Source organism: Delphinapterus leucas, chromosome 16 (assembly GCF_059928025.1).
Source record: "Delphinapterus leucas isolate spDelLeu-1000000601 "Yukka" chromosome 16, BTC_Dleu_Yukka2, whole genome shotgun sequence".
NCBI lineage: Eukaryota > Metazoa > Chordata > Mammalia > Artiodactyla > Monodontidae > Delphinapterus > Delphinapterus leucas.
This window is the reverse complement of record NC_143144.1, coordinates 78,282,811-78,310,774: the sequence shown is the minus strand read 5'-3', so window position 1 is coordinate 78,310,774 and position 27,964 is coordinate 78,282,811. Positions and strand designations below refer to the sequence as shown.

The window sequence follows — 27,964 nt, the reverse complement described above, 5'->3', positions numbered from 1 at the left end:
CGAAAGATTCAAGACTCGGTAGCTTTCAGGACCCAATGGCCTGCAAAAGATATCTTGCAGCTGTGTCTCTCCGACTCCATGCAAGGTGATTGCTCCGTCAAAGAAGCTTCTAGACCAGCCCCTAGCCCCCTTCTCACCAGCTGCCACTCCCAGCCCTCCTTACAGAAACTGAGGCCGGCTCGGCTAGAGGCCTGGAGAGAGGTCGGGGTCGTGGCCGGCCCGCGGTGAGGGGTCTGAGAGAGACCCGGCGGAGGGAGGGAAGCGCGGGCCCGGGACGTGGGCCGGGCGCCCCAGTCCCGTCAGGGGAAGGCCCCGCTGCCGGGGCCAAGGTCATTCGGGGCCCCCAAGACGCCCGCTGCGAGCGCACTTACCAGCGCGCCGCCGCGCAGCAGCCGAACCGTGGCTCCCTGCATCTGCGCCCCAGGACAAGCGCCGTCAAGGATCCCGGGAAGCGGCTCTGGCGGGCCTCCGGGCCGCACACCAATGCCTGGGGGCGGGTGGAGCCAGAGCCCCGCCCACAAACTCCCTTGTCCCGCCCCCTAGCCCTTACGGAAAGCCGAGATAGACAAACAGCTCCCTCTCCGCTTTCGCCCTGCTCACGCGAGAGTTAGGAAAGGCCGTGGGGCGGTAAGGGAACAGGAGACACAACAAACATGGCGGCGGTGACGAAGACGGCGGGGGCGACGGCGACAGCAGCGGCGTTGAACAAGGCGGTAGGGGTTACTCGGTGCGGCTGTCAGGAGGTAAGTAGCTGGTTACCGGCTCGGACGGCGGTGACACGGCTGAGGAGAGCGGTTAAAGAGGAGAGCGGTTAAGAAGGAGCGGCGGGAGGAGACAGCAGCGTGTTCGCGAGGGGCTGACTCCGCCCTGAACTCAGCCTCAGGGAAGGGGCGGGCGTGGTCGGTTGTTCGGCTGGGGTCACGATCCAGGACCTTCCTGGCCCGAGCGCGGAGGTTGCGGTGTCTGGCCGCGGGAGCCCCGAGGAAGCGAGCGGTCCCTGCGGTGGCGTCGCCGTCTGGCAGGGGCTTGGCGGCTCCTGGGTAGGGAGCTGTCTCTCGCTCTGACAGGTGGTCGTGGTGGTGGTGGTGGGGCGCCCCGAGGTTTGCGTCTTCACCGGGTCCCGGGGCCAGGGGATCAGCCGAGGTGCGGGTCTCCTAGGTGTTCCGAATCCTGGTGAGGATGCCGCCCCGACGCCAGTTCCGGGCTGCTCGTTGGGAGGACTTTTTAGAGCCTCCGTCTTTTATCTGACGGTGGTCCTTCCTAGATCCGTTTCTACTGCTTGTGCACTCTAATTTTGGGGAGATGTGAGGTTTGGGGAGGATTTTTCAGCGAAGAACTGTTGAAGTTCGTGCAGGATTTGTCTTTTAATAAACTGTCCGGCGTGCGAGTAGTCAAGCCATGCATCTAGTAAGCGCTGGGTAAATTGAATCTAAATAGAAGTTAAACCGGTTCCAGCTGCCACTAACCACGTGGCCCATTAGTGTCCCCTTAGTGTGCTGTTTAGGCCCGAAGAGGAGTGACAAGTGGGAGAAGTAAAGCCGTTTTAAATTGTGAGCTCTACAGAACTTCAGTTTGGAAGAAACACAACTTCCTTAGAACAACTTTTTAAACGTCTGGACTAACAATTTTACAAATCCTGTTTAATTTTGATTTATGTTGTGCATTCAACACAGCTACAGGTTAATACAAGTTTGGGAGTTTGTTGCAGCGAATTGAGACGTTTTGTGTTTTTTGCCCCCAGGGGTCCCAAGTGTTTCCCAAGAAAACCCTAAGTGTTTTGAGTTGCGATAGAGAGGATAATAAAGATGGGAATCAGATGTGCTGTTATTGGGCGTGCCTGGTGGGTTTTCTTTTCTAAACCTTTTCTCACAAATGTTTCCCTGTGGGGCTAGGCTAGTACCTTGTTTTTATGCAATTGTAACTGTTCAACAGTACTAAGCCTGAGCCCCTGAGCCTCTTAGAAGTGTACTACGAACAAATGAAGTTAATAACTTAATTTGGAAAGACAGTAACATTTTTGCCAAAAAATGAAATCCACCAGTGGAAAAAAAAACGATAGTCGCACTGATGCATGTTACTCTTTGGTGATTACTTGGAGCTTTTGCTGAAGTGAACCTGCTGCTTTGTTGTTTGTCTGTTAGCTTAGTTTTCTTTTCTGGTAGTGGTAAAATTGGCACAAGTTATTTTGTTAGCTTATTAAACCCGTAGATCCTAATTTTTTGTCACAAAGGTTTTGATTTGTGGTGTATTTTTCTTTGCAGACCTCTGTATGGCTTTTCAATTTTAGTTGAAATTCCCTCCATGGCCTTTTGGAGTCCTTTGGTGTATCTCCAGAGTAAATTTCGATTACTCTACATTTCATCCATGTTGGAGTGGCAAGAAAAAGGAGGAACTGATTTGGGGTGAAAAGGTTAGATTGTGTAACTCCTCTTTTTTATTTTTCCCAGCTTGTATTTATTTAAGTTTTGCTTTTATATTATGTTTTCTGATTTCTCAGCACCTCATAAATGTCCCTTTTTGCCTTCAGAGAATTGGTTTTTTGATGGTTATGTAATCAGAGGAAATGTGTTCTAATTCTTTTTGAAGTCCATGTTATTCTCTGTACAAACGAAACCTCATTTGTTAGACTTCTCCATTGATATGTATTCTATGGCAGAGTAAATCTTTCAGTGACCATAATTATTAAGCTATAAAAGTAAACACATTCAGGGGCTTCCCTGGTGGCGCATGGTTGAGAGTCCGCCTGCCGATGCAGGGGACATGGGTTCGTGCCCCGGTCCGGGAAGATCCCACGTGCGGTGGAGCGGCTGGGCCCGTGAGCCATGGCCGCTGAGCCTGCGCGTCCGGAGCCTGTGCTCCGCAACAGGAAAGGCCACAACACTGAGAGTCCCGCGTACTGCAAAAAAAAAAAGCAAACACATTCAATAGAACTGCAGTCACTTAATGTGTATAGGCCTGCCTAAACCCCAAATTAAGTTACTGTATAAGGAAGTTAGTTGTTAGTTACCTTATGTTAAATAACCCTACCAGAAATGGTAGATGAATAAAATAGATCCTACTATTGCCTAATCATGTTGTTCTCAAAATCTAGAGTTTGGGAGGAGGGTAGGTTAAAGAGCCCTTTCTGGTTCTTATATCACCTCTATTTCATAGTTGTGGTTGTCTTCTAATTTGCATCATGATGCCTCTGTTTTACATTGTTTGCTCCTGCTTAAGAGGGGTTGGTTGTGTGTGTATTGATGGACAACTTGCCTTTTATGAAACTGAAGATCAGAGGACTTGAATATCAGAACCCAACGAAGGTCAAGAATAGTTTGTTACCTGCTTAAAGATAAAGAAGTTTTTGTATTCTTTGTTCTTTGGGGATATCAAAGCTTATTTCTCAAATGCTTCTTTCTTCACTAGCATGGGTAGTCTCTGGTTGTTTTCTAAGAACCTTATTTGTGAGTTTTGAATGGATAGTTTGGGAGAGCTATTGGCATAAAAATAATTTAGGTGCATTCTAGCCAGTTTCTTTATAGACATGTATCTGTACCCCATGGAATACCATACCAACTTAACTTTAATCAGAGGGATCACAGGGAGGACTCAGAAATTTTGCTGTATCATAAGAAATGATAATCATAAAGTATGGGAATGAGAGCATTATAGTTTGCTGATTCCTAACGTAGATTTTTATGTTACATTCACAAAGGTTTTAAAATTTATCACTGTCTTAGATGCATCTCTAGATACTAGTTAATTTATGGAGTTCTTAGATTAAACATTTGGTCCTAAGACTGGATTACTTTATTAAAGACAGGAAGATGGTTTGGATACAAAACTTTTTTTTTTTTGATATCAAGAAGTCTTCTGTAGTTTCAGAAGTATTCTTTTTCTATTTATTGTGCTTAGAAATACTGACTTGAGATGGAGAAAGCTGGGGTTTGAACCATAGAGTCCATCCGGATTTAGGCATCTTTCATGCATACTCATCTCTTCTGCAGACTTGAGCTCTGCAAGCGCCTGTAATGCTGCATGGCAGGGAGGTGATGTAGGTCAAGTGGGCACAGAAATGCTTAGGGATGGAAAGACAAATTTTAAATCATTGCAGAATGTCTACAACTATAAACCATATCAGTATATTTAAAATTCTTAAGAATAGAGTTTCTCTCAAGTTTACAATGTATCTTCCCTTTTTTCATTGGCATGCTTTATTGTTGTTTTTTTTAAGTCCATCATGCATTTTGATTGAAAATCGGCATGCAATTTTTGGCGGGGAACACAGTGAAACTTATAATGTGACAATGTGATAATAGCCAAGACTGTCAAAATATGCCAGTCGTTCTCTGTGATTAGGCTTATTTGAGTTCTTAAAACTTGAGATGCATGTATAAAAATATCATTTTCTTCTTAATGGCAGTCCTGTGCCTTTTTTTTCTGCATTATCACATGTACCTTAGCAGTGTTATGCTTTCTAATCAGGATTTGGTAAGATTGATCTTGCTTATTGAAGCCTATCAAAGTATGTTCAGATATTTTCCAGTGGCAACATCAGTTTTCATGTGAACTGATTGGCAAGAGGTGATGCAAAGTTGCAATGAAATACCAGGATTTCTTTCTAAATTATAGGTTTTATAATTAGAACACAGACAATCTGTAGGGCCTTACAGCTTTTACAATTTAAAAAACAACTTCCCACATCTTATTCTTTTCTTTTTTGGGGGGGCGGAGGGAGAGGTATCTCCCTGTCCTTACACCTTTTATTACTTTTTTCCTTTTTATATTGTGGGGTCTTTACCTGCTGCAGTACTGTGTTGAATAGCTGTAGTGATGCAAGCATGCTTGCCTTCTTGATTCTAAAGGGAATGCATCTAAATTTTCTCCATTGTGATGTAGATTTTTGGAAGTTAGCCTTTAGCAGGCTTGAGAAAGTGAAAACTTTCTAAGTTGGAGTAAATTGCTCTGTTGTTTCCTTGCACCCAGTGTTGCCTTTGATACTCAATATCTGATTGTTTTTCTTATGTGGGTGGGCTGCTCTTCCTCACTAGAAAGTTTCATATTATTCTCTTTGACCTTGAGATTTTAAAATTTCACAATAATGTGTCTAAGTGTTATTTATTGTTATATAATCTATTTTGCACTCTATGAACCCTTTCAGATTGAATTGAAAGGAATCTTTAATTCTGGAAATTTCTTGACCATTTTTTAAAAAAGCATTTCTCTTCTTTATTTTCTCTGTCTTTTTGGAACTCATTCTTCATCTTTATCTGCTATATTTCTTACCTTTTTATGTATACTTTTACGTTGCTCCCCATTCCTGTATGTTTTGAGGTGTGGGTTTTCTTTTTCAGTTTTGTTGAGATATAATCTTATTATAGATTATTTTTTAATTTTATCCCCACCCCCCCCCCCACCCCCCGCCAGTACACGGGCCTCTCAGTGTTGTGGCCTCTCCCGTTGCGGAGCACAGGCTCCAGACGCGCAGGCTCAGCGGCCATGGCTCACGGGCCCAGCCGCTCCGCGGCATGTGGGATCTTCCCGGACCGGGGCACAAACCTTATTCTTGGTAATCTTTTTCATTGGAGCTGACTGGCCCACTTTTTTTCCCCCTAACCAGAGGGCAAATTTTAAAGGACAAATAATCAGCAGAATCAAGTATAGTCATAAAACGAATACTAATCAGTGATTAGGAAACAGAGGAGCAGTTCAAGTCAACAAGGTAAGATGGGAAAAGAAGCAACTGAAACAAACTTGTTCAGAAACCAGCAGTAATCCTTAAGATTGAGAAAGCAGAGCCAGACTAAAGCAAGTGATTTAAAGAGTAAAATCAGAAGAGTTTGGGAAATTGTAAATTGATTTGGGAAATTGCAAATTGCCATATGTGAATAATTGAGACTAAGGTGGACCATACCATGTTTGTTTCATTGTAACTAAAAAAGAGATATATACAATGGTAACATAAGACACTTGGAATCTGGGACAGTGAGGAATTTCTTAATCCAAGGTATAACCATTTTTGGCTGCAGAAATAGCTACTGTCATCTGAGAACATGCCATAAACTACACATCTTGCAAGATACTTTACACGTATCTGTAAAACTTAAAACAGCGCTGCAAATTGGTATTATTATCTCATTTTATGAAGTAGGAAACTAAGGCTAGAGAAGACCCTGTTCAGAGTCTTTAAGCTAGTAAGTTTGACCTAATAACATAATATTCTGTTGATGCAGAGGACAGATTTTCAGTAGCTTCAACTTTCTAGAAAACAGTGAAAAGAGATAGTAATAATAATAAACCCTTAGGCATCTTCTAAGAAGGGAGGAAAGGAACTATTCATACGTGTTACATCAAGAAAAGTGAGAATTTGGTCACCTGCAGGTTCTTATTTGGCTAAATGTGTTCAGAGTAAAGAACAAATTAAATATAAGAAGAGAGGAAGTCAAGAAATACAAAAGTAAAATATATCAGTCTGGGGCCAGTAAACAAGGGAAACCAAAACTAGTCCTGTGTTCCTTATTAGTTCCTAATAAGGAACTAATTGTTATACAGTTCAATGATCTATATAGTAGCAACACAGTCAAGGTAGTCTGTTTCCAGTAGATTTCTAGTTAAGTCAATTAAAATAGAAGTCTTAGTTCTTAAAATGTTGCTCAAGATTTTGTTAATTAGAAAATGTGCTTTTATCTCATTTCCACAACCCCACATTTCTTGCCACTAAAAAACTTAGGCTGAAAAGGACTCAGAGTAGTCCAAATATTCTTGAAGAAGAAAAACAACTGATGGACTTAAATTACTGAGATATTAAGGTTTTTATTATTAAGACTGTGTGGTGTTAGTGTGAGGATAGACAAAAATAGACCAGTGGAACAGAACAGAGAATCCAGAAGTAGAATCACATATATGATCACCTGATTAGGAAGGTGATAAAAGAGTCTAGTGGAGAAAGGCTGTTCTATTAAATGCATGTTGTTAGGACAGTTGGATATCTCATTGGGGAAAAAATATATTTTGATTCTTACTTCACCATACACAAAGCTCAATTCCAGATAAAAATATGAAAGGTAAAAAAAAATAATAAAATTTTTAGAAGAAAATACAGGAGAACATCTGCATGTAAAATACAGGCAAGGACACCAACAACTAACTGTAAAGGGTGGTGGTGGGGAAATGGGTAAATTGGACTATATTAAGAACGTCTGTTCATCAAAAATGACCATTAAAATGAAAAGGAGGCAACCACAGAGTGGGAGAAGTACTTAACATATACATATCTAATAAAGAACCCATATCCAGAATATTTGATGAACTCTTACATATTACTTAGAAAAAGATGGACAACCTAATAGAAAAATGAACGTGAACAGATACTTCAATGGGTATGAAATAGAGGTTATCTAAGTGGGTAATTGAAGTACACAGCTTAATTAATTGTCAAGCCATACAAATTAAAACCAGTGCGATACCACTGTACACCCACCAGAGTGGCTAAAATGAAAAAGGCAAAAAAATACCTGAGTGTTGGTGAGGACGTGTAGCAACAAAACTCTTGTCCCCCACTGGTGGGAGTGTAAATTGGTACAGTCACTTTGAAAAACTATTTGGCATTATCTAAAGCTGAATATATGCATACCTGGTGGCCCAGCAATTTCAGAAGTCAGGGTTGTGGAGCCCTTGCTGGTGCACGGGGGGGATTAGTACTGGAAGGGTGCACAGGGGGGCTCCTGGGATGCTGGTAGCCTTCTGTTTCTTGACATTGGTGCTGATTTTAGGGATGTGTTCATTTTGTGATGATTCACCGAGCTCTACCTTTAGGATTGATGTGCTTTTCTGTGTGTATGTTATGCTTTGAGAAAAGGTTAAGCATATATACAGAGAAGTGACTAATCTTTAGCTTTAAATGCCTGCTACTGGCTATTAAAGATGAGAACTTGGGCTTCCCTGGTGGCGCAGTGGTTGAGAGTCCGCCTGCCGATGCAGGGGACACGGGTTCGTGCCCCGGTCCGGGAAGATCCCACATGCTGCGGAGCGGCTGGGCCCGTGAGCCATGGCCGCTGGGCCTGCGCGTCCGGAGCCTGTGCTCCGCAACAGGAAAGGCCACAACAGTGAGAGGCCCGCGTACCACAAAAAAAAAAAAAGATGAGAACTTTTTTAGACAGTAAATTACTCATTAAATAGTTGGGTTTAGGGAAAGAAATTTTTAGCATATGGCATATTTAAGAAGACCATATACATTTACATAAATATATTTTTATTGGAAGAAAAAGACCTGTTGTCTCCTAGGTGCTAGACTTCCTCAGCTTGTTCTCACTAGAAAACTTTTTGGTTATTTGATTTGCAAATTTGGGCTATAAACCTATGTGAGGACCAGTTTAGTTTATGACTACAAAATCTGACATGAGGCTTATTCTCTGTACATCAGCATCAGGGATATTTTTGTTTAATTTTTTTTTTTTCCTTATTGTCAGAATGAGTAGAATGATGGGTGGTGGCAGAGGTAGTGATTTGGATTTCTAGGGCAGGGGTCAGGAAACTGTAGCCCATAGGCCAAACCTGGCTCTGTTCCTGTTTTTGTAAAGCTTTATTGGAACACGGTCACACTTATTCCTTTACATATTGTCTATGGCTGCTTTTAACTATAATGACAGTTGAGTGGTTGCAGCTGAGACCGCATGACCTGCAAAGGCTAAAATATTTACTGTGTGGTCTTTTACAGGAAATTTGCCACCCCCTGTTGTAGATCACCTACTTCTAGAGTACTCATTCATGTGAACCCTATGTTTTAAGAGCCCTTGCTGTCCGATATGATTGATAGTCACTAGCCACGAGTGGCTATTTCACTTTTAAATTAATAAAATAAGAAACTCAAGTCATTTGTATTAGCGACATTTAAGCCCTCAGTAGCTACATGTGGCTGGTAGCGACCGGATTGGACACGCAGGTATGCTCCATGTCCATCATCCACAAATGCTCTGCCACAGCCCCGATTGAGCCACTTGGTTTCTCTGCTGTCTCATTCATTGATAATCCCTGCTGATATTCCTGTTTATTTCTTCTGAATTTTTCTCTTTTTTCCTCTCTTTGTAATTTCTTTCTATCCTCTAAAAACTAAGTTTGAATCCCAGTTTATTTAAATATTAAATATATTAATTGTTCACCATTTTGTGTTTCTTTAGTTCATCAGGAAGATTATAAGATACTTAAAGGCGGGGACTGTGTTCTCTGTGGCTTTGTAGTGCCTGGCACATAATAATCTTTGTCACTGTTGTTGTTTTAATACGTACTATATCTCCCTAAATAACGTAAAATTATTTCATTTTTTTCCCCCGTAGGTATAACGAACTGTAAACTAAAAAAAAATCAAAAGCAAAGATGGGTGAAAAGAAACCAGAGCCTTTGGACTTTGTGAAAGATTTCCAGGAATACCTGACTCAGCAGACCCATCATGTCAACATGATTTCTGGATCAGTTAGTGGGGACAAAGAAGCAGAGGCTCTTCAGGGAGGTAGACTTATCTTAATACTATTAAATAATTCACTTTTTATAAATATATTAGTGTTTGTGTGTCATTACCCATAGTATGAAGCCCACTACTGTTCACTAATGTGAATCATTCCCTTTTTCCTAGAAAGATAGGGGCAGTTTTTTTCCCCTTCTTTAAACATGTCAAGTTTTTGCTGAGGGAAAGTAAAGCTCCAGCAGGGCTTACCGTGGCCCAGAGATGCATTATGGTCTTGTGGGAAGGTTAGGGGTTCTAAATTCCCTTCCCATTCTCCCGGTTCTGTTAACTAACAGCAGACACAAGGAATCAAAAGGGGGTCCAGCTTCATTACACAAGGGGTTTGGCCATTAGGAAATCTGGGTTAGACCTGAGACAAAATAGGGGTTTCTGTTTCTTCTCTTAAAATGAAGAGAAGGCCAACCATGTATACCCACCTAGGAGGAGAAATCAGAGTAGAGAAAGCAGTGACCTACTTGAGCCTATTCTACCTGACCTACAGATAGACTGTCTGGTTTGCTTACTACACGAAGACTGGAATCTATTTGTGAACTTAGCTCAGGAGGTAGCAAACTACAGGCAGTGGGCCCCATCTGGACTGCTGTTTTTACACGACCTGCAAGCTAAGAGTGGTTTCTACATTTTTAAATGGTTGGGGTGTGGGGGAAACAAAAGAAAAAATAATGTCATGATGTGAAAATTATATGAAATTCCAACTTTAGCATCCATAAATAAAGTCTTATTGAAACATTGCCATGCTTGCTTGTTTACCTGTTTTCTATAGCTGTTTTTGAGTTACAACAGCAGAGTTGAGTAGCTGGGATAGAGATCATGTGGCCCACAAAGCCTAAAGTATTTGCTATCTGACCTTTATAGGAAAACTTTGCTAACCCTTGACCTAGGTGGTCTAGGGCCTTGTAATCCAGGGACCAGCAACAGCAGAGACCGGGCATCACCTGGGAGCTTGTGAGAGGTACAAAACGTCAGGTGCCACCCCAAATCTCCTGAACCAGAAGCTGTATTTTAATACGATCCCCAAGTGATTTCGTATACATATTCTGTTTCAGGAGTTACTGGCTTGGGAAAGCAATGGGAGAAGGGGGGACACTGAACCTTGCTGTCCCTCCAATGCAACGGACCTGTTGGATGTTGGACTTGCACCAACTAGCAAAGTCACTTCTCTTCTCCTAGTGAAGGATAGAGGAAACAGAGCAAAGGGCTTGAATTGTCTGCACCTGCACTGCTACCTCCTGCAGATGGAGTAGAAATGCTTTTCCCGTGAAGCTGTAGGAACAAACATTTCCCTCTTAATACTTTAGTGAACAATTCTTGGACTGAGATCCAAGAGAGCAGGGTTGTGGTCCCCCGTGTGTTGGTTTTCCAGATTATGAGCACTTGCCCCTTCAGTTTCTTTATCTATACAAAGAAGTAGTTTGACTAGGTTAAAAGCAAACAGCCAAACATCTCTTAACTCTGAAATTCTTACAGATCATAACATTCAGAGGTATCATACAATATTTCCCTATATGTGCTTAATTAGAATTTTAAGATCCTAAATGCAACCCAAAATCTAGAACATATGTGTAAGCTGAGTGGAACTGCAAAACTCAACATTAATTGTTTTAGATTAAATAGATTAGGATTTGGGGAGATGATCATGACTGCCCATTGTATTTGTAGAAGTGGCTAGAATCTTGAACATGTGTAACTGCCATCACTGTTTACCCCCCTCTGTCTCCTTATCTGTCAAATAAATACCATACCTTGTTACCTTACTCAAAAGTATGTTGAGGACTGATATAGTTTATGTGTTAGTAATTTGAAATCCCCCAATAGAATACTGCTTTTGTATAAAGTTAACCTCAGTTCAGAAAGACTGTGATTTTTGTGAATTTAACTTTTGTGCTAAGCAAACTGTCAAGTTATGAAAGATTTTCTACCACTCCACACTAAATTGCTAAATTGAGTTGATTCTGAGATGCATAATTTCTTTTGCTATATTTGTTTATAGCTGGAACAGATGGTGATCAAAATGGACTTGATCACCCATCTGTTGAAGTTTCCCTGGATGAAAACTCAGGAATGTTAGTAGACGGGTTTGAAAGGACCTTTGATGGGAAGCTCAAGTGTCGGTACTGCAACTATGCCAGCAAAGGCACCGCACGGCTCATTGAACACATTAGAATCCACACAGGTAACGGAGAAGTGGCTGGAGAGGGCATTTCTTTACGGGCAGGTTGATCTATCATATAAATAGTTGTGATAGTTTGAAAATGAAGGTGGATGTAAGGTTTGAATAAATGGAGAAGTGACTCCATTTTTGCACAGCAATAGCATGCAGCATCCAAGGAAGTGAGGCCCCTTGTACAGCTTCCCCTTCCTTAGCCATCTTCCTTCTGAATCTAAATAATCTCAGCATCTGTCTGCTTCTCAGGTTGGGCAGGTTAATGCCGAAGACAGCATGAAGTGATAAAATGTTTTTATCTTTATCCTTACTAAGTACGTTTCCTTTGCAGACCAGGGAAAAGGTTTCTGTACGGTTGCAGGCTACACTGCTAACCCTCAGATGTCACCTTAGCCATCCCTTCTGTGAAAGGGATTCATTCCACTAGTCCGTATAGTATAAAGGTTGTTATATGCAGGTTTATTAATAAATTTTAATAATTTTTTTGCAAATGTGTTATTCTGAAAAAGCATTTTATTTTTTGATCAATTTCTAAATCTAATGAATGGACAAAATATGGAACTTTTCATAAATGAGCTACTCTTGCAGTTTCTCCCCCATTTTTCTTTTTAAACAGGTGAGAAACCTCATAGATGTCACTTATGTCCATTTGCATCTGCTTATGAGCGTCATCTGGAAGCCCATATGCGTTCCCATACAGGAGAAAAACCATATAAATGTGAATTGTGTTCCTTCCGCTGCAGTGATCGAAGTAACCTGTCCCATCATCGAAGGCGCAAGCATAAAATGGTACCAATTAAAGGTACTAGGTCTTCCTTAAGCAGCAAGAAGATGTGGGGGGTTTTACAGAAGAAAACAAGCAATCTGGGCTATAGCAGACGAGCACTAATCAACTTAAGCCCACCTTCCATGGTGGTTCAGAAGCCAGACTACCTTAATGACTTTACCCATGAAATCCCGAATATCCAGACTGACTCCTATGAAAGTATGGCAAAACCCACACCAGCTGGTGGCCTGCCAAGGGACCCCCAAGAACTCATGGTTGACAACCCTTTAAACCAGCTGTCAACTCTAGCAGGACAGTTGTCCAGTTTGCCACCTGAAAACCAAAACCCCGCATCCCCTGATGTAGTTCCCTGCCCTGATGAGAAGCCTTTCATGATGCAGCAGCCCTCTGCTCAAGCAGTAGTTTCTGCCGTGTCAGCCAGTATTCCTCAGAGCTCCTCTCCCACTAGCCCTGAAGCTCGGCCATCACATAGTCAGAGGAACTATAGTCCGGTGGCAGGTCCGAGCAGTGAACCAAGTGCTCACACGAGTACTCCCAGCATGGGAAACAGTCAGCCAAGCACTCCAGCTCCGACCCTGCCGGTCCAGGACCCTCAGCTTCTACACCACTGCCAGCACTGTGACATGTACTTTGCCGACAATATCCTTTACACTATTCATATGGGATGTCATGGGTATGAAAATCCTTTTCAGTGTAACATATGTGGATGCAAATGTAAAAACAAGTATGATTTTGCCTGTCATTTTGCAAGAGGGCAACATAACCAACACTGATGGGAAACAATCACGTTATGCTTTACTTGGTTTGCCTTTTTGTGTTTTGTAGTTTACTGTTGTTTTCTGCAGGGGAGGGGTGGGGGGTGTCGTCCCTATTAAGGTGTTGCTAATTTAAAGTCTTATACATACAGAGTATAAATTTGACAGTGGAAACAAAATTTTTTTCTTTTTTTTTCTTCCATAAAAACCTCATCAGGGTCATTTATGTATTAGAACAGTTGGACACGTTGGTGTCTGTTTTTTCCTTTCATTTAGACATTTGAGAATTGGAGTGCAATGATGATCTTACAAGTGGTCATTTAAATTTCTCACATTTATGGTCCATAAAAACTTCAAGGCTGATAGATACCCTTGATTTCAACATCTACACTGCAGCTAGATGTTATTTCTGCCATAATTTCAAAATGGTAAATTACTTTCTCTTACAAAATCTGTTACAATTTATTTCAATGTTTAGTGGAGGAATTGCCTTTAAAATTGCCATTAATTAAAAACTATTTAGTAAACATAGCTTAGTTGAATCAGTAGTTTAATTTCAACTGATAATAGTAAAGCAATTTCAGTGTAGTAAATCTTTCTTTTTTCCATAAGGGAAAATATAAAACACTTAATTCTTTTAAAATTAAAGTTATAAAAATAGGTAAAAGTTCTGAAAAGAAATGAAACTTAAGACTTTAAATTGAAAATGGAGTTTAATATTTAAAATACCTGCCTATTCAACTTGTAGTTTAAACACACAGCAATTTTCCATTGGATTCTTTTTATTATACTTGTAATTTATTTTAAAAACTACAGGTAAATACATGAGAACGCTAGAAATATCAGAGGATTATCTATGAAGATGCCTTTTTTCCTTTTAATCTGAACTGTTCATTTGAACCTTCATTCTGATGTTACACGGGAGGTTGATAACGATACTGAGAATCTGTTATTCCTTCTATTCCTTTGATGACCAAAGAGGTACAGTGGAAGTCATCCATCTTATTCCTAGGAAATGCGGTCCTTCCCGCCAAAATCTGAAGTTTCCTTTTCCTGCCTTCTATCCATATATTGCCCCATAATTTTCAAGAAAAGGTAGGTATAGAAACACATGGGAAAGTGTGATGGTGAAGTGATATTTACAAAAATGAGAACATATGTCCAAAATGAATTCTGGACTCCTCTTCAGAATTGGCCATTTAAGATATTTTCTGTGAATTCAAGTTGTAATGCTTATTTGCAGTTTTACCAGTCTTTAATGTACAGCAAGAAAACTATATAAAACTGTGAATTGAATCATCATTAGTAGAAGAGGATAAAAAAAGTGTGGAAATAGATATAAAAATGAATTTAAACATGATACTTAATTTGTTTACAAAAATAAAACTTGCTGTATAAATCCACAGTAACTAACTTTGACTAGGAGGCTGTTTTGTGTAATAACTGGCGTACTCTGAGGACAGCTTGGTCAAACAATAAAATACATTGTTACTAACTGTTGGTTTCTGTGTACTTTGCAAAATTTTTATTTTTAATTTGGTTCAAATCTTGAAAGTTACTAATTGGCTTCTTAAGCAAGTATTCTAACTATTAAGCATTATAACTAAGAAGGACTTCTACACTTAATAGTAAGTGAAAGGGTAATGTTGATGGTATAAGTCCACAAAAACCCCCCAGTGCCAAGTTAATGCATCTTCTGCCCTCCCTTCCAAATGCTAGAAAGCCATTAAAATGAGTTCTGTGGTTTAATATCCAATCTAAACGAACCTCCATCGCATTGTTGAAAAAGCAGCATCAAGGAGTTTCTGCAAACAAATCTTGTCAATCTGAGGCTTGTGAATCTAAAGTCTGCAGCCTGTTCTGCTCTGTTGCTTGGAGCACTCGCTGCTCAGATCGCTTTTAGTGCAGCCATTTCCCAACGTGTAACTTGGCCCTCATATGTATATATTGTCAGAAACAAGTTGCTGTCATTTGGAAGCTTTTGTGGTTATTTTTTTCTTCTATTTTATTCTTCATATAAAAGCAATACCACAAAATAGAAAATGAAAGTTTTCATTAAACAAAAAAGAACTCTCATGTTAAAACCAGTCCATTAACTGTATATTCTGGGCCAAATAGTGACAAATACATTTTTTTTCTGACAACTAAAGAGAGATGTTTTGAAAGTACATTTTAGTTCAAACAGATTTTTTTTCACAATTGCAAACTAGAATGTATAATTTTAAAATTCCTAGGACTTAAAGAGCACAGTTGTATTCCAAAGGTATCGATGCTTGAAAGCTGTAGTTAATTCTAAATGCACTAAAGTTTTTGAAGCAGATCTACCTTAGAAACTTTTTTAGTATTGTATTTTTAAAAATGTTTAGGATTTTATTTAAATTTTTTGTGAGTTAAATTCTGTATTGGAAAGATGTTAGTATCTTCTATTAAGTATTGAATATGTTTCTCCCATTTTATTTTTAATCAAATATTTTATAGAAATGAGTTCAGAAAAGTTTAACATACACTATTTATAATACTTTGCTGTTAACAGGCAATGTTCTGAAACTAAATTTATTTTTGTTCAGTGAACATAAGTTTAGATTTTTAAAGTTGGTAGATACTTTATCTCCACTAATATTTTTTTAAGAAACTGTGAAGAGATTAACAGGGAGTAATTTTATTTCAGATTTTATGAATATAGTATGTAGCTACAACTTCTTGAAATTCAAGTAAAGGTTAGACTTTTACTTTGAAAAAATTTCACTGGATATTTTCCAGTGCTATTTCATTTTAGAAATAAGTGTTTGCCATTCATCTGCAGAACTGTTTGACAAAGGGAATATTACTAAAAAATGTTCAGAGATAAACCTCATTTAAGTTCTACAAAAATATTTATCAAATGGATGTATTATTTTTTAAAAAATTCCCTGCTAAGGACTTTTCATCAAGTAGTCTTAGAGGGTATATGGTTTCTAGAACTTGGTTTTGTTAATATGTACTTTGATGTCAAGAACGTATTTTGTATGTAAAACATAAAACTTGAGTATGGTTGCAAAACACACTATTGTTTAGGGATTCCAGAAAGCAGTTTAATGCTGAAATAACTCTATCTAGTATGTAGTTCATATTGTGAATGAAGCTTTGCTTTTGTAATATATGAATAAAAAATAACACTTTCTAATGACCTCGATTTTTCTTTTTTGAAAACTAGGATCCAGTTAGTTTTTTAAATAATTTTCCAGTGTGTAAAATGTTAATTTTTTTTGATTTTATGGCTACCTTGGTTTGGATTTGTAGAGTGCCTTACCCATGAGAAGGTGTTGCATGAGTTAAAAGCAAAAACAGTTCAATAATGAGCATCTTGTCTCCTTCCTAATTTCTTCTCTTTATTTAAGGTGTGACCCCTGCCCCCCCAACTGTTTTGGCACATAAATGAGGAAGGCTTCATGCTTCCTGATGCTTAATTATCCATGTCACATCTGACAAGTGACTGACTGAAGTAGTTTCTGTTATGACAAATGGATCTTTTAGAATGGACTGATTTTCCCCCCCCCCTTTGGCAATGCACATCATTGGCCTAGAAAACAGCCAGTAATACAGAATTGTTTAAATTAGTTTGCAAAATCGTAACCAAAATGGCTTTGATTGGAAATCAAGTTTTAATGCTGCTTTGAAAAATACTTCCGTACAATGTTATCTTTCTCATAATGAAAAAAAGAAATAACATCTGATAAGTCCATGGTTTGTTGAAAGCACAGGTATTTTTTGTTTCCTTGTCTTAGGTCTTCCAAAAACTCTGCTTTGAGCTTGTTAAGTTCTTCGGCTAGAAGTTTCAAGTTGTATGGAAACACCTGTTCACCTAAAATAAAGATATTCTCAAATTATTTGTGTAAATTAAATCAAGCTGGACTGATGACAGCAGGAAATTAATTTGATTACTTCAGACAAACCATTCAGATTCTTCTATAAATCATAATTGAGTTGGTGTAATATACAGACAAAGGTCACATTAATGTGATACAGGCAGATCATTTAAATAACTTGCTGTGACATGCACGAGCAGAAAAGACAAACCTGAAAGGGACTTTTGACAAAATAAGTTGACTTAGTCTTATTGAAATAACAGGTAGTAAGGCAAAAAAGCAGAGCTAGAAAATGACAATTTGGCTTTGAAGCTCTGATAGACAATACCTAGAACAGTTGTCCAATATAATTTTCTACAATGATGGAAGTACTCTGTATCTGCCCTATCCTATCCAGCAGCCACTAGCCATGTGGGTAGTGTGACTGAGAACTGATTTTTTTGTTGAACAGCTTTACAGAGATATAAGTCACATAACATACAGTTTACCCATTTAAACTACAATTTAGTGGTTTTAGTATATTCACAGATATAAGCAACTATCGCCACAGTCAATCTTTGAACATGTTTATCATGTGTACTCTTAGGTATCACCCTCTTAACTCCATTCCCCCTCTCTCTGCCCTCAATCCCTAAGCAACTGTTAATTTACTTGGGGTCTCTAGATTTCCCCATTGTGGACATTTCACATGACTGGACTCATGATGTGTGGCCTTTTGTGACTGGCTTCTTGTACTTTGCATAATGTTTTTAAGGTTCATCCGTGTTGTAGTACTTCATTCCTTTTTGTGGCTGAATAATCCATTGTATGGATAGACCACATTTTGTTTGTCAGCCGATGGACATTTGGGTTGCTTCTACCTTTTGGCTATTAGGAATAATGCTGCTATAAGCACTTGTGTGCAAATTTTTATAGGAACATACGTTTTCATTTCTAGGTCCCGTGGTAATTGCGTTTAATTGTCTGAGGATCCGCTAGGCTGTTTTCCAAAGCGGCTGCAGCACTTTACATTCCCAGCAATGGCGTATGTGGGTTCTGAGTTCTCCGCATCCTACCTCTTGGACTTCTGGATGCTATAGCTGTCCTAGTGGGTGTGCAGTGGTGTCTCATTGTGGTTTTGATTAGCATTTCCCTGATGACTGATGATGTTTTCATGTGGTTACTGGTCATTTGTATATCTTCCCTGAAGAAATTTCAGATTCTTTGCCCATTTAAAAAATGGGGTTATTTTTATTATTGAGTTGTGCGAGTCCTTTATGTATTTCGGATATAAGTCCCTTATGAGATGTGATTTGCAAATATTTTCTCCAGTTCTGTGGGTTGTCCCTTCACTTCCTTGATGGAAGGAGAACTGAATTTTTTTTCCGTTTTTTTTTTTTTTTTTTTTTTTTTTTTTTGTGATACGCGGGCCTCTCACTGTTGTGGCCTCTCCCATGGGCCCAGCTGCTCCGCGGCATGTGGGATCTTCCCGGACCGGGGCATGAACCTATGTCCCCTGCATCGGCAGGCGGACTCTCAACCACTGCACCACCAGGGAAGCCCAGGAGAACTGAATTTTTTAATTTTATTTAAGCACAGTTCTAGAAGCTAGTACCACCTCCTTCACACACACACACAAAATTAATGGGTAGGAAAAGAGTCAAGAGTAATTTGGGCATAACCCTATTCCCCCTTCCCTTCATTTTATGGACAGGCAAATAGTTGCAAGAACTACAACTATTTTTGTTTTCATTCTGATCCGATGCCATTTTTGTTCCAGCTCTCTTTTTCAAACTTTGGATTACAACGCATACTAAGATGGAATCAAATAGAACACAGTTCATTAAACATGTGAAGGTTTTGTGAAACTTGTTTCTATGCAGGAGTGTGTCTGTGTACTGGGCTACACACTAGGTTACAGTATTAAAACCTGCTTACGGATCATGGTTCAAAAAAAGTCTGAAAAACAATATGGTTAGTATATTGTTTATTTTTCCAGTGTTCTAAGTTTTTGTAAAGGTATTAATAATAAATGTTGGTGATGTGGGGGAACATGACAGAAAGCACCAACGAGAATCAGACTTAGCAACAGGTTGCCCAGGTACAGTATTTAGCAGGTGTTAAGTTCAGCCTTCGGCAAGTTACTTATCCTCTCAGACCTTCCATTTCCCCATTTGTAAAGTTACACTTACTTGATAGGATTCTAAAGACTAGAAACAATATTTATAAGGCACTTAGCATATAAAAGGAGTTCAAGAAATGTTAAGCTACTGTTATTTTTTAAATCAAATTTTAAATATAGCAAAGAGTTCAATATTTAAAACCTGAAGGAGGGCTTCCCTGGTGGCGCAGTGGTTGAGAGTCCGCCTGCCGATGCAGGGGACAGGGGTTCGTGCCCCGGTCCGGGAAGATCCCACATGCCGCGGAGCCTGCGCGTCCGGAGCCTGTGCTCCGCAACGGGAGAGACCGCAGCAGTGAGGGGCCCGCGTACCGCAAGAAAAAAAAAAAAAAGAAAAAACAGAAAGGAATTATTTTATAAAACTATAATTATCACATATTTCATCTAAGTTCAGACTGACAATGCACTAAGCCTGTTCAAACTCCATGCTGATTTTACACCTGGCCCCTGACTACCTCTCCCCAGACTCAATGGCTTTTTTTCTGTTCTAGAACATACCAGCTTTACCTGTGGACTTTTGCACTTGATGTGTCCACGGCCTAAAATGATCCTGCAGGCATCAGCATGGCTTGCTCTTCCCTTTCATTCACATCTTTGCTTCAATGCCATTTCCTCTGAGAAGCCTTCCTGATTACCCTTTTAAAAATAAATCCTCCCATCACTACCTTGCCTTACCCTACTTTACTTTTCTTCAGAGCACCGGCATATATTCATGTATTTATTTATTTTTTGTCTTGTCTCCTCACTATGATGTTCTGCTCCCTCTCAACTCCCCAGTATCCAAAATAAAGCCTAGTACAGAGTAGCCACTCAGTAAAAACCTATTGGATGGATGAATGCCTGGTTCCAGAGGTAGAAGTTTTAGCTTAATATAACCAAGTTGCATATTTAAACTGAAAACATGATGTAAACTTTATGAATGAAAGCAAATAAACTACCCACGTCCACGGAACAAGAGTAGCATGAAAGAATAGTCTCAACTAAATAGAATCTTAACCACTCAACACACCTTTCGCTTCCTTCATTGTCTGAGAGACAATTCTTCGGAGGGTCTGATCAGCTTGATGAAGAATGTTAGTTGAACAAATAATTCTGTCTGTTTCCTAGGTAATAGACATTGTTATTGGAACAGTTATCTAGTTTTACAAAAGAATTAAGTGTAGGGGATGCATAGGTGAAGAGATACAGAAAAGGAAACGTGACTTTTCTGTTCCAGTTATTCTTCCCTAGGAGAGGGTCTAAACGAAATACATCCAGTTGTAAACTGGGTTCCACGTAGGCAGTATGCTGGTAAATGTCTAAGAATGGGCTCTCAAAGAGAAAAACACAAACCTATCCATAGCATTTTGTCTATTTCTACGATGTAAATATTCCCATCCATGCCCACTTCGAGCTACCAACACGTCAACAGGCTCCAACGTTTCTGAAGATTAAACAGTCGTCTTTGACCAGGCAGTGCGAGCTCCCTCCAGAGTACCACTGCATCCAGGTGTCAGGAGCTGAATGCTGGTAAGATGCCAAGGCAGGGACAAAGTGTCTCCCACGTGTTATTCATATTTTACACTCAGGTCAAAAAGATCTTCCTACAAAAAGTTCCTTCTCATTTATACTAAATCTAAACTGGAAGACTTACCTTTTGTTCCACATTCTCCTCCACGTATCTTATTGGATTTTCCAAAGCAGTAAGCAGTAAATCAGTCAGTTTCAGTCTATAAGAGAAGGTAGGACAAAATAAATCCTTATATCAAACACCTGTTTTTAAAGAACTTGTGTTTATGGGTACTAAGCTGAATTCTAGAGGAATGAAAGTGGTATATCCAAACTCCTGAACAAAAGGGGAAAAGCAAAGTGATTTGGGAGCTACCTTCTACTTGCAAAATTAAAATGTAGAAGCTCAAAACAAGTCGTAAGTCCCCCAAATCCCCTCATGTAAAAAATGTTAATTTCCTAAGACTCCTATCAATAAGGTTTTAAAAGACATTCTCTCTTTTCCCTCATTAACTGCTGAACTTTAGACTCCTAGAACTTTATATTCCCTAAAGAAGGAGGCTTAGTCTTTATTTTCTGGCTTCTGCTCATTTACTGGATGTGAATTTGCAAAGTTCCTCACAGGACAAGAGGTCATCGAGGGTTGCAGTAGAATTCATTTATTCATTTAACAAATATTTATTGAGCATCTTCATATATGAAAAACGTACAACTATGTATGTGAAACTATGTGCTAAGCTGGGGGTGTAGCAAGATCCCTACCCTCTCTAAGCCTGATAACGTAATGGAGAGAGACAGAGAATAAATAAGCAAAAAATAATAGTTTCAGACAGTGACAAGTGGATAAGTGAGTGAAGATAATGAACAAAATGATCATAAGAGAGTGACTGGTTAGCCTACTTAACACCCTTCCCACCGGGTAGGATGGTCAGGGAAGCCAGTGAAGCTTACATACGTGGGAAGGGTGGAGGGGACGGCAAGCACTATGGCCCCGAGACAAGAACAAGCTTCTCGTGTTCCGGGGACAGAAAATCGACACATACACACTACCATATATAAAATAGGTAACTAACAGGGACCTACTGTAGAGCACAGGGAACTCTACTCAATACTCTGTAATGGCCCATATCGGAAAAGAATCTAAAAAAGAGTGGATAATATATATTATTAAGTGAGTCAGGTATAACTGACTCACTTTGCTGTCACCTGAAACTAACACAACATTGTAAAGCAACTCTACTCCAATAAAAATTAAAAGCAAACAAAGAAATTTAGGGATCAGATTTAAAATTCCAAAAAAAGGAAAAGAAAGTACTGAATGTCATGTCCCTGAGAATATAAATTATGAAGTCTGTCACTCAAACATCATGTACATGACAGGCAGATTTTCGTCTGATGAGATTTTTAATTATACGAAGTGAAAACTTTTAATGCAATCATGAGAGAGTTACATGTCAAAGTAAAGCTCTAATTTAAGTTTTCCAGAATAGTCTCATCTTAAAAAACAAGATTCTTTTCCCCCCAGCGTTCCACTCTCTGTTTTTGCTGACCTAAACTTTTCCCCCTATGAGTCACCCAACTAGAAAAACAAAACATCTTCCTTGAATGGACATATTTTTAGTAAAAGAACAGAACGTTAAAAAAAAAAAAAGCAATCAGGGTTAGAGTGTGCAAGTTATGGTAAGGAGTTTAAATTTTACTCAGATACAAGGAGTAGCACTGAAGAAACGTAAGCCAGGGAAGTCACTGAATTAAACCTTCACCTCAACGTGATCTTTCTCACAAAAGAGCCCAGGTTCTGGAATGAGTGGGGCTGCAATGGGTCCAAACCTTGGCTCTGCCCTTTACTATCTGCATATGTTACTTTGCTTACCTGGGCCTCAGTTGTCCCATCATGAAAGGGGGATAATTGTATCTGCCCTCAAAGGGTCGTTGTGAGGACTGAATCAGAGTATACGTATAAAGTGTCCAGAGTCTGCCCAGGACATAGTATCTGCTCGACAGCTGTTCCTGCTAATAGTAGTACTAGTAGTAGCATTAGTAGTGGCAATAGTAGTGGTGATAGCAGTATAGCAGCAGCAGCAGCAGTAGTAGTAGTATTTCACTGAAGCCTGGGAAAGGTATACTTGTCACATCATCTTTCAACTTCCAATTCAGGGCCGCCAGACTTCAGACTTCAGTCATAGCCATGCTATGACTATTTTGGACCATATTCTTAAGACCCAAGACAAAACTGCAGATTATGTTCAGGGTTGGTACTGACACTGGCAAAGCTCACACTCTTCCTTGCTTCTAGCAAGAACTGGCCCCCAGAGCAGTGATGCTAACCTTAGACTGCTCTCATGGGGTAAAATGGGGTATCTCAATGCCTCAACCAGCCATTCACTTGCGAAGGAAAACATCTTCAGTACTCCAGAAAGAGTAGCCATCAACTGGCTACATGCTCGCCTTCTCAAAGTTTCAAGATATTATGAGAAGTTAAAATTAGAAATCTCAGCCATAGCTTATTTCATTAACCCTATAAACAACAGTTACTTAAATCGAATTTTTTTCTTTTTTCCTTAGAATGTTAGAGTATTACAAAATCCATGGAAACTGTATCCTGGGAACAAAACATTCTGAGGAATGAGTTTAAAAAATTAGCCTTTTAAAAACTGCTGATCCCCTCTGGACAACAGTCAGGCAGGAACTAAGGAACTGTGGGCAATATACCTCTCGAACTGCGCTGTCCCATGCAGCAGCCGCGGGCCACATGCAGCCAGTTAAGTTTAAAGTGATTAAAATAACATTTAAAATTCAGGTAGTAAGTTGCACTGGCTATACTTCAAGTGCTCAATGGTCAGTCGCATGTGGCTAGCAGCTACCACACTGGGCAGGGCAAACAGAGAACATTTCTATCATCAGTGAAACTTCTATCAGAAATGTGCTGAACTAGAACTCTCCAGAACTCTAGAACTCTCAAGACCTATTTTAGGAATGAAATGCATTAGACACCATAGCCACAAGCCTCATATCTACACAAGCAGTGTAACTGGAGTGAGGTTTTAGGCAAATTAGGATTTAGTACCAGTTCCACTCCTTTTCTCTCTATAAGAAGACTACAGGGCAATCTATTTAGACTATGCTACTGCAGCAAGAGTATCAGAGATGTGCCCTACTCTGAACTCCCTGCCCTGACCTCTGGGAAACAATATAATTTTAACAAGAGTACACATTTGCAAACAAACCTGGGTTCACGTCTCAGCTGTAACTTAAAATCTCAGTGACTCTGGGCGAACTAAACTTCCTCACTCAGTTCCCTCTTCTAAAGAAAGGGGAAATAATGTCCTTCTCCAAGGCTTGTGTGAAGAGTAACCGGGTGGACACAGGGAAAGCATTCAGCACAGTGCCTGGCTCAGCAAAGCAGCTCGTGAAGGACACCTTTGAGTAGGCTACCTGGCCTCTGAAGTACACGCTGGGCTCTGAATTGTGAGGCTGTTGTGTTCCCAAGCATTTTTCTCAGGGTTGGGCTTTTCTATCTTGCTTCCCATCAGGTGGATGGTCTTGGCAGGCACTGGAAGTGGTCTCTGGCCATTCCTCTGTAGACAGGTCTCGAGAGAACACTCTAAAAAGAGCTGGCAAAAGCCTAATGAATCTGAAAACCATTCAAAAACCACAAAATTACTAGGGTACTATTTTTCCAAAATGTGAAATAAACGTACTTAGACAAGTTATCCCACCTGCAGCAGAAAAGACCATTTGCAATACTGAACGTGTAGCTTTGAAAATTAAGTAAATCCATATAAACCTCCTAATCCAATCAAGTTCTCACTAAAGACAGTAGTGATTTTGATATGCGAATAAATGTCTCTGAGTGTAAGAAAAAAAATGTGTTAATTACATTTCCGAGCCAGCTGATAGACTTCATATCTCATACTTTGATAATAAAAGTTGTCGTCTAAAATCAAAAGCAGAGGTCTGGAAACAGCAGTCTTCGTTACGAGATAGTGAGACTGGGCCTCAAGTGCTGAAGCAGATATCAGATCTTGATCCTTCAAGCAGGTTAGAAAATCCTCCCACATGGCTTCAGTCCTGCTGGGCGGGGCAGACATCTGACACCCGTTAATGACAGCCAGAAAGAAGTATTCAAGGTACTTCAACAGTTCCTGGCGATGCGATTTCCACTGGGATGGCTGCAAAATACCGCAGAATTGCAATTTATATTAGGCTTTGGCCAGTAGGGTGGTCATGCTTCAACAACCCCCTGCTCCATATGATAATTTCTGAACCATTTGGTGTTCTCTAGACAAAACTTGCTTTCTCATCCTCATGTCTTCATATACGCTGTTCCCTCTGCCTGAAAAACTACTCAGTGATGTTAGTGCTCTGTGAACTCTTCTCAGACTCAACCATGCAGAGGGCAGCTCAGATCGTCCCTTGCCTATCATGACACCCTGTTCTGTGTATACTGGGTCTCCACTCTAACAGGGTTTACATTGTTTAGGTATCTCTATGTCCCTGCTAGATCAATAGTCTACTGTATACCCAGGCTTCAGCAGAGGGTCAGACACCTAACAGATGCTCCAGAAATGTATATGAAATGACTGAATGAATAAGTGAATAAATGAAAGAATGAAAAGCTGTTACCATCCAGGAGAAAGGAGGAACCAAAATCAATACCTGGGACTTCCCTGGTGGCACAGTGGTTAAGAATCCACCCGCCAATGCAAGGGATACGCGTTCGATCCCTAGTCCAGGAAGATCCCACATGCTGCGGAGCAACTAAGTCCGTGCGCCATAACTACTGAGCCTGCGCTCTAGGGCCCGTGAGCCACAACTACTGAAGCCCACGCGCCTAGAGCCCGTACTCCGCAGCAAGAGAAGCCACCGCAATAAGAAGCTCTTGCACCGCAATGAAGAGTAGCCCCCGCTCGTGGCAACTAGAGAAAGCCTGCATGCAGCAACGAAGACCCAACGCAGCCCAAAAAAAAAAAAAAAATCAATATCCTGCCAAGATAAAATAGTCTAGCTAAGATATAGCAATGCTCATTTGCCCTTGAAATAAGAAAAGTTGTAGATAGAAAGAGGATCAGCTGAAAGGTCCCTGGGTCCAGATGAAAAGACCTCAGGCTAACAACAGGATTGGAATGGGATCGGGAAAGGTAGAGGAAGCAGACTGAGGAGAAGAGAATAAATAGCTTGAAAATATAAGTAGTCTTGCGCTACTCAAAGGCTCTGGTGAACACTGACATAGTTATGAGGTCAAGGCTGGAGGGAAAACACAAGGACAGGAGATGAGGATCCCTCTCCTGTCTGTCCATGCTCTACCACATCACTGAGATTATGGCACATAAAACAAATACATCAGCAAAACCCACTCAAAAGGAAACAGAAACACGATCACTTCCTAAAAGGTGAGATATCCTACTCGTGGTGACTGGATGAGCTCCATGGCCTTGGTCTGTAGGGGGAGAGTGGAAAAAATATAATAAGAAAAGTGAGGGAAAACCCCAGCAGATACAACAATCCCTATCAACAACTTCCAGCTTTCTCCATAGTGGTAAAAATACTATTACTTAAGTAAATCCGGTGCTACCAGGGGCCTGATACTGTATTTACCTCACAATTAACCAAGAATGAGGAAGTATATAACTTTGGTGGAGAAGTTCAAAATTCTTCTATGTGCCAAATGTACTGTATTTTTGCATATATACTTAGAGTGGAATCACACCATATGTGAATTTTATTTATGTGAATTCATCTACATTTGGCATTAAATGACAAAAATAACTTTAAATTTTTCAGAATATGTTAATCAAAGAGTATTTTCTCTAGAGTGAGCATGAGATGGGTGACGTGAATCTACTCTTCCCCGCGGAAGTCTCAGTTTTCACATGCTTCTCAAGAGGATGCATCTCACAGCGCTGAGGGTGATCGGAGGGCTTAAAGAGAAGTATGTACTGGGAACCCAAGCTGACCCCTAAATACAAGCCTATTACTTCATCTGATGGTCAACTAAGAAACAGCCATCTTTTCCTATTCTGGCAGAAGCAGGTTTACCCTCAGTTGAATGAAGATCCAGCTTCAGAGGCCAAGTCCTTCATTTGTACAGAATCTATTGTCACAGGAGGGGCCCTAGTAAGTACCCTGTCACTTATAATTTTGTACCCTTTTTCTTTAAAAGGGTTTCCCCAAACCGCATAACTTAAAGCCCCACGATACCTGGGTTCGCCTGGCTGAATGTTAAATTGGCTGTGCTGGAATTTTTGAGAGATTCTGTCCTTCTTTTCAGAACAACCTTCCCAAAGGATTTTCAGGAGGATATTTGATTATGGGGGACTTCCACCTTGCACGCTGACTTTAGACCCTAACCTTATGCTGGTGGCTGTTTGCATCGTTTTCTATTTCTAGTCAACTCATTCTGTGTTAAACCAGCTCCCCATTCCTCGAACTCCTGTCTTTCCCCTATCAAAGATCCACCTCCCACACCAGGTATTACCCAGTACAAGTATCGTGGAGTTTGTAGATTTCCCTCCGCTACAGCAGTCTAGGCCCCGCCCCCTCCGTACTGACCAATGGGCGAGCGCTCGCCTCCTCTAGGAACGAGTCCGGCATGACGTCATCATAGGCGACGACGCCCACGGCCCAACTACTCTCCTGCCGTAGACGGTGGCTGAGGGCACGCGCGAAGGTCGACTTTCCTGCTGCGGGCAGTCCGCAGAGGACGCAGAGACCTAGCTTCTTCGGCTTCTCACTGCGCGCTCCTCTGGCGTCCTCGCCTGCCTTCATGCTGTCGCGAGAGACCCGAGGTGGCTGTGAGCGTTGTCTGCGGAAATGTCCGCCAACTGCGCATGCACACTCCCACCGCCCTCTTGCGCCGCCTGTTGGCGCAGTGGAGGAATGGGCGAGCCTTCGGCTCCAAACACCTTGCGTGGTCGCGGTTGTATCTGAGGTCGTCCCCTTGGTCGCCTGAACCCCTGGTACTGAGCTTTCTGTGAGGCGAGTCCTCTAGTCTGCTAAGTCCACGGGGATGAGTTTCGTAAAACCTGGACGTTTCCTAAAGGGTCATAAAGTTAGACAAACTTCAGTTAGAATCATCCTTCCTTCCGGAAACTTGCAAACCATTAGGATCTGCGCCTCGGGTTTTTGTTTGTTGGCTTTTACGATGAAGTCCCTTGTCTAGGAAAATCGCTGAAGGGACTTCGAGTCTTTTCCTCCAGCAGTCTTTGGAAGGTCAATTACTGGAAATCAAAAAATAGGAGTCGAATCTGGGTCCGACGACGGTGCTC

General features: G+C 40.6%; 3 protein-coding genes across 11 annotated transcripts in view; 1 reads left to right on the top strand and 2 right to left on the bottom strand.

The window, feature by feature from the left end:
* Nucleotides 1-1,378, bottom strand: part of ACADSB (acyl-CoA dehydrogenase short/branched chain) — a 64,626-nt gene extending 63,248 nt beyond the window's left edge. For 3 of the 6 annotated variants that reach the window (XR_016388188.1, XR_016388187.1, XM_022568520.3), the window contains exon 1: nt 372-1,369. Coding sequence is in view for 4 of the 6 variants with exons in the window: in XM_022568520.3 (XP_022424228.1) it covers nt 372-413 (42 nt within the window). In the remaining 2 variants the exon portion in view is untranslated. Of the gene's footprint in view, nt 1-371 lie in introns of all 6 variants that reach the window. The other 3 variants (XM_022568521.3, XM_022568522.3, XM_089898302.1) reach the window with 2 other exon arrangements.
* IKZF5 (IKAROS family zinc finger 5) lies at nt 630-16,371 on the top strand. Of its 3 annotated transcripts, none has more exons than XM_022568525.3 (5): nt 630-743; nt 2,262-2,410; nt 9,312-9,484; nt 11,490-11,672; nt 12,280-16,371. In XM_022568525.3, the coding sequence occupies exons 3-5, from the start codon at nt 9,352-9,354 to the stop codon at nt 13,221-13,223; spliced, it is 1,260 nt and encodes a 419-aa protein (XP_022424233.1). In that variant the 5' UTR covers nt 630-743; nt 2,262-2,410; nt 9,312-9,351; the 3' UTR covers nt 13,224-16,371. The 3 variants fall into 3 exon arrangements, with proteins under 3 accessions (XP_022424233.1, XP_022424235.1, XP_022424234.1); XM_022568527.3 differs by lacking the exon at nt 630-743 and adding an exon at nt 784-1,040; XM_022568526.3 differs by lacking the exon at nt 630-743 and adding an exon at nt 1,079-1,840.
* Nucleotides 13,690-27,929, bottom strand: PSTK (phosphoseryl-tRNA kinase). 2 transcript variants are annotated; one of them, XM_089898308.1, is made up of 6 exons: nt 27,249-27,922; nt 24,577-24,868; nt 24,132-24,330; nt 20,842-20,917; nt 20,218-20,311; nt 13,690-17,046 (listed from the first exon to the last, which is right to left on the bottom strand). In XM_089898308.1, exons 1-6 carry the CDS (start codon nt 27,462-27,464, stop codon nt 16,847-16,849), a joined length of 1,077 nt encoding a protein of 358 aa, XP_089754434.1. In that variant the 5' UTR covers nt 27,465-27,922; the 3' UTR covers nt 13,690-16,846. The 2 variants fall into 2 exon arrangements, with proteins under 2 accessions (XP_089754434.1, XP_089754435.1); XM_089898309.1 differs by lacking the exon at nt 13,690-17,046 and adding an exon at nt 17,069-19,473 and having other exon boundaries at nt 27,249-27,929.
* Nucleotides 27,930-27,964: the final 35 nt, after the last annotated feature.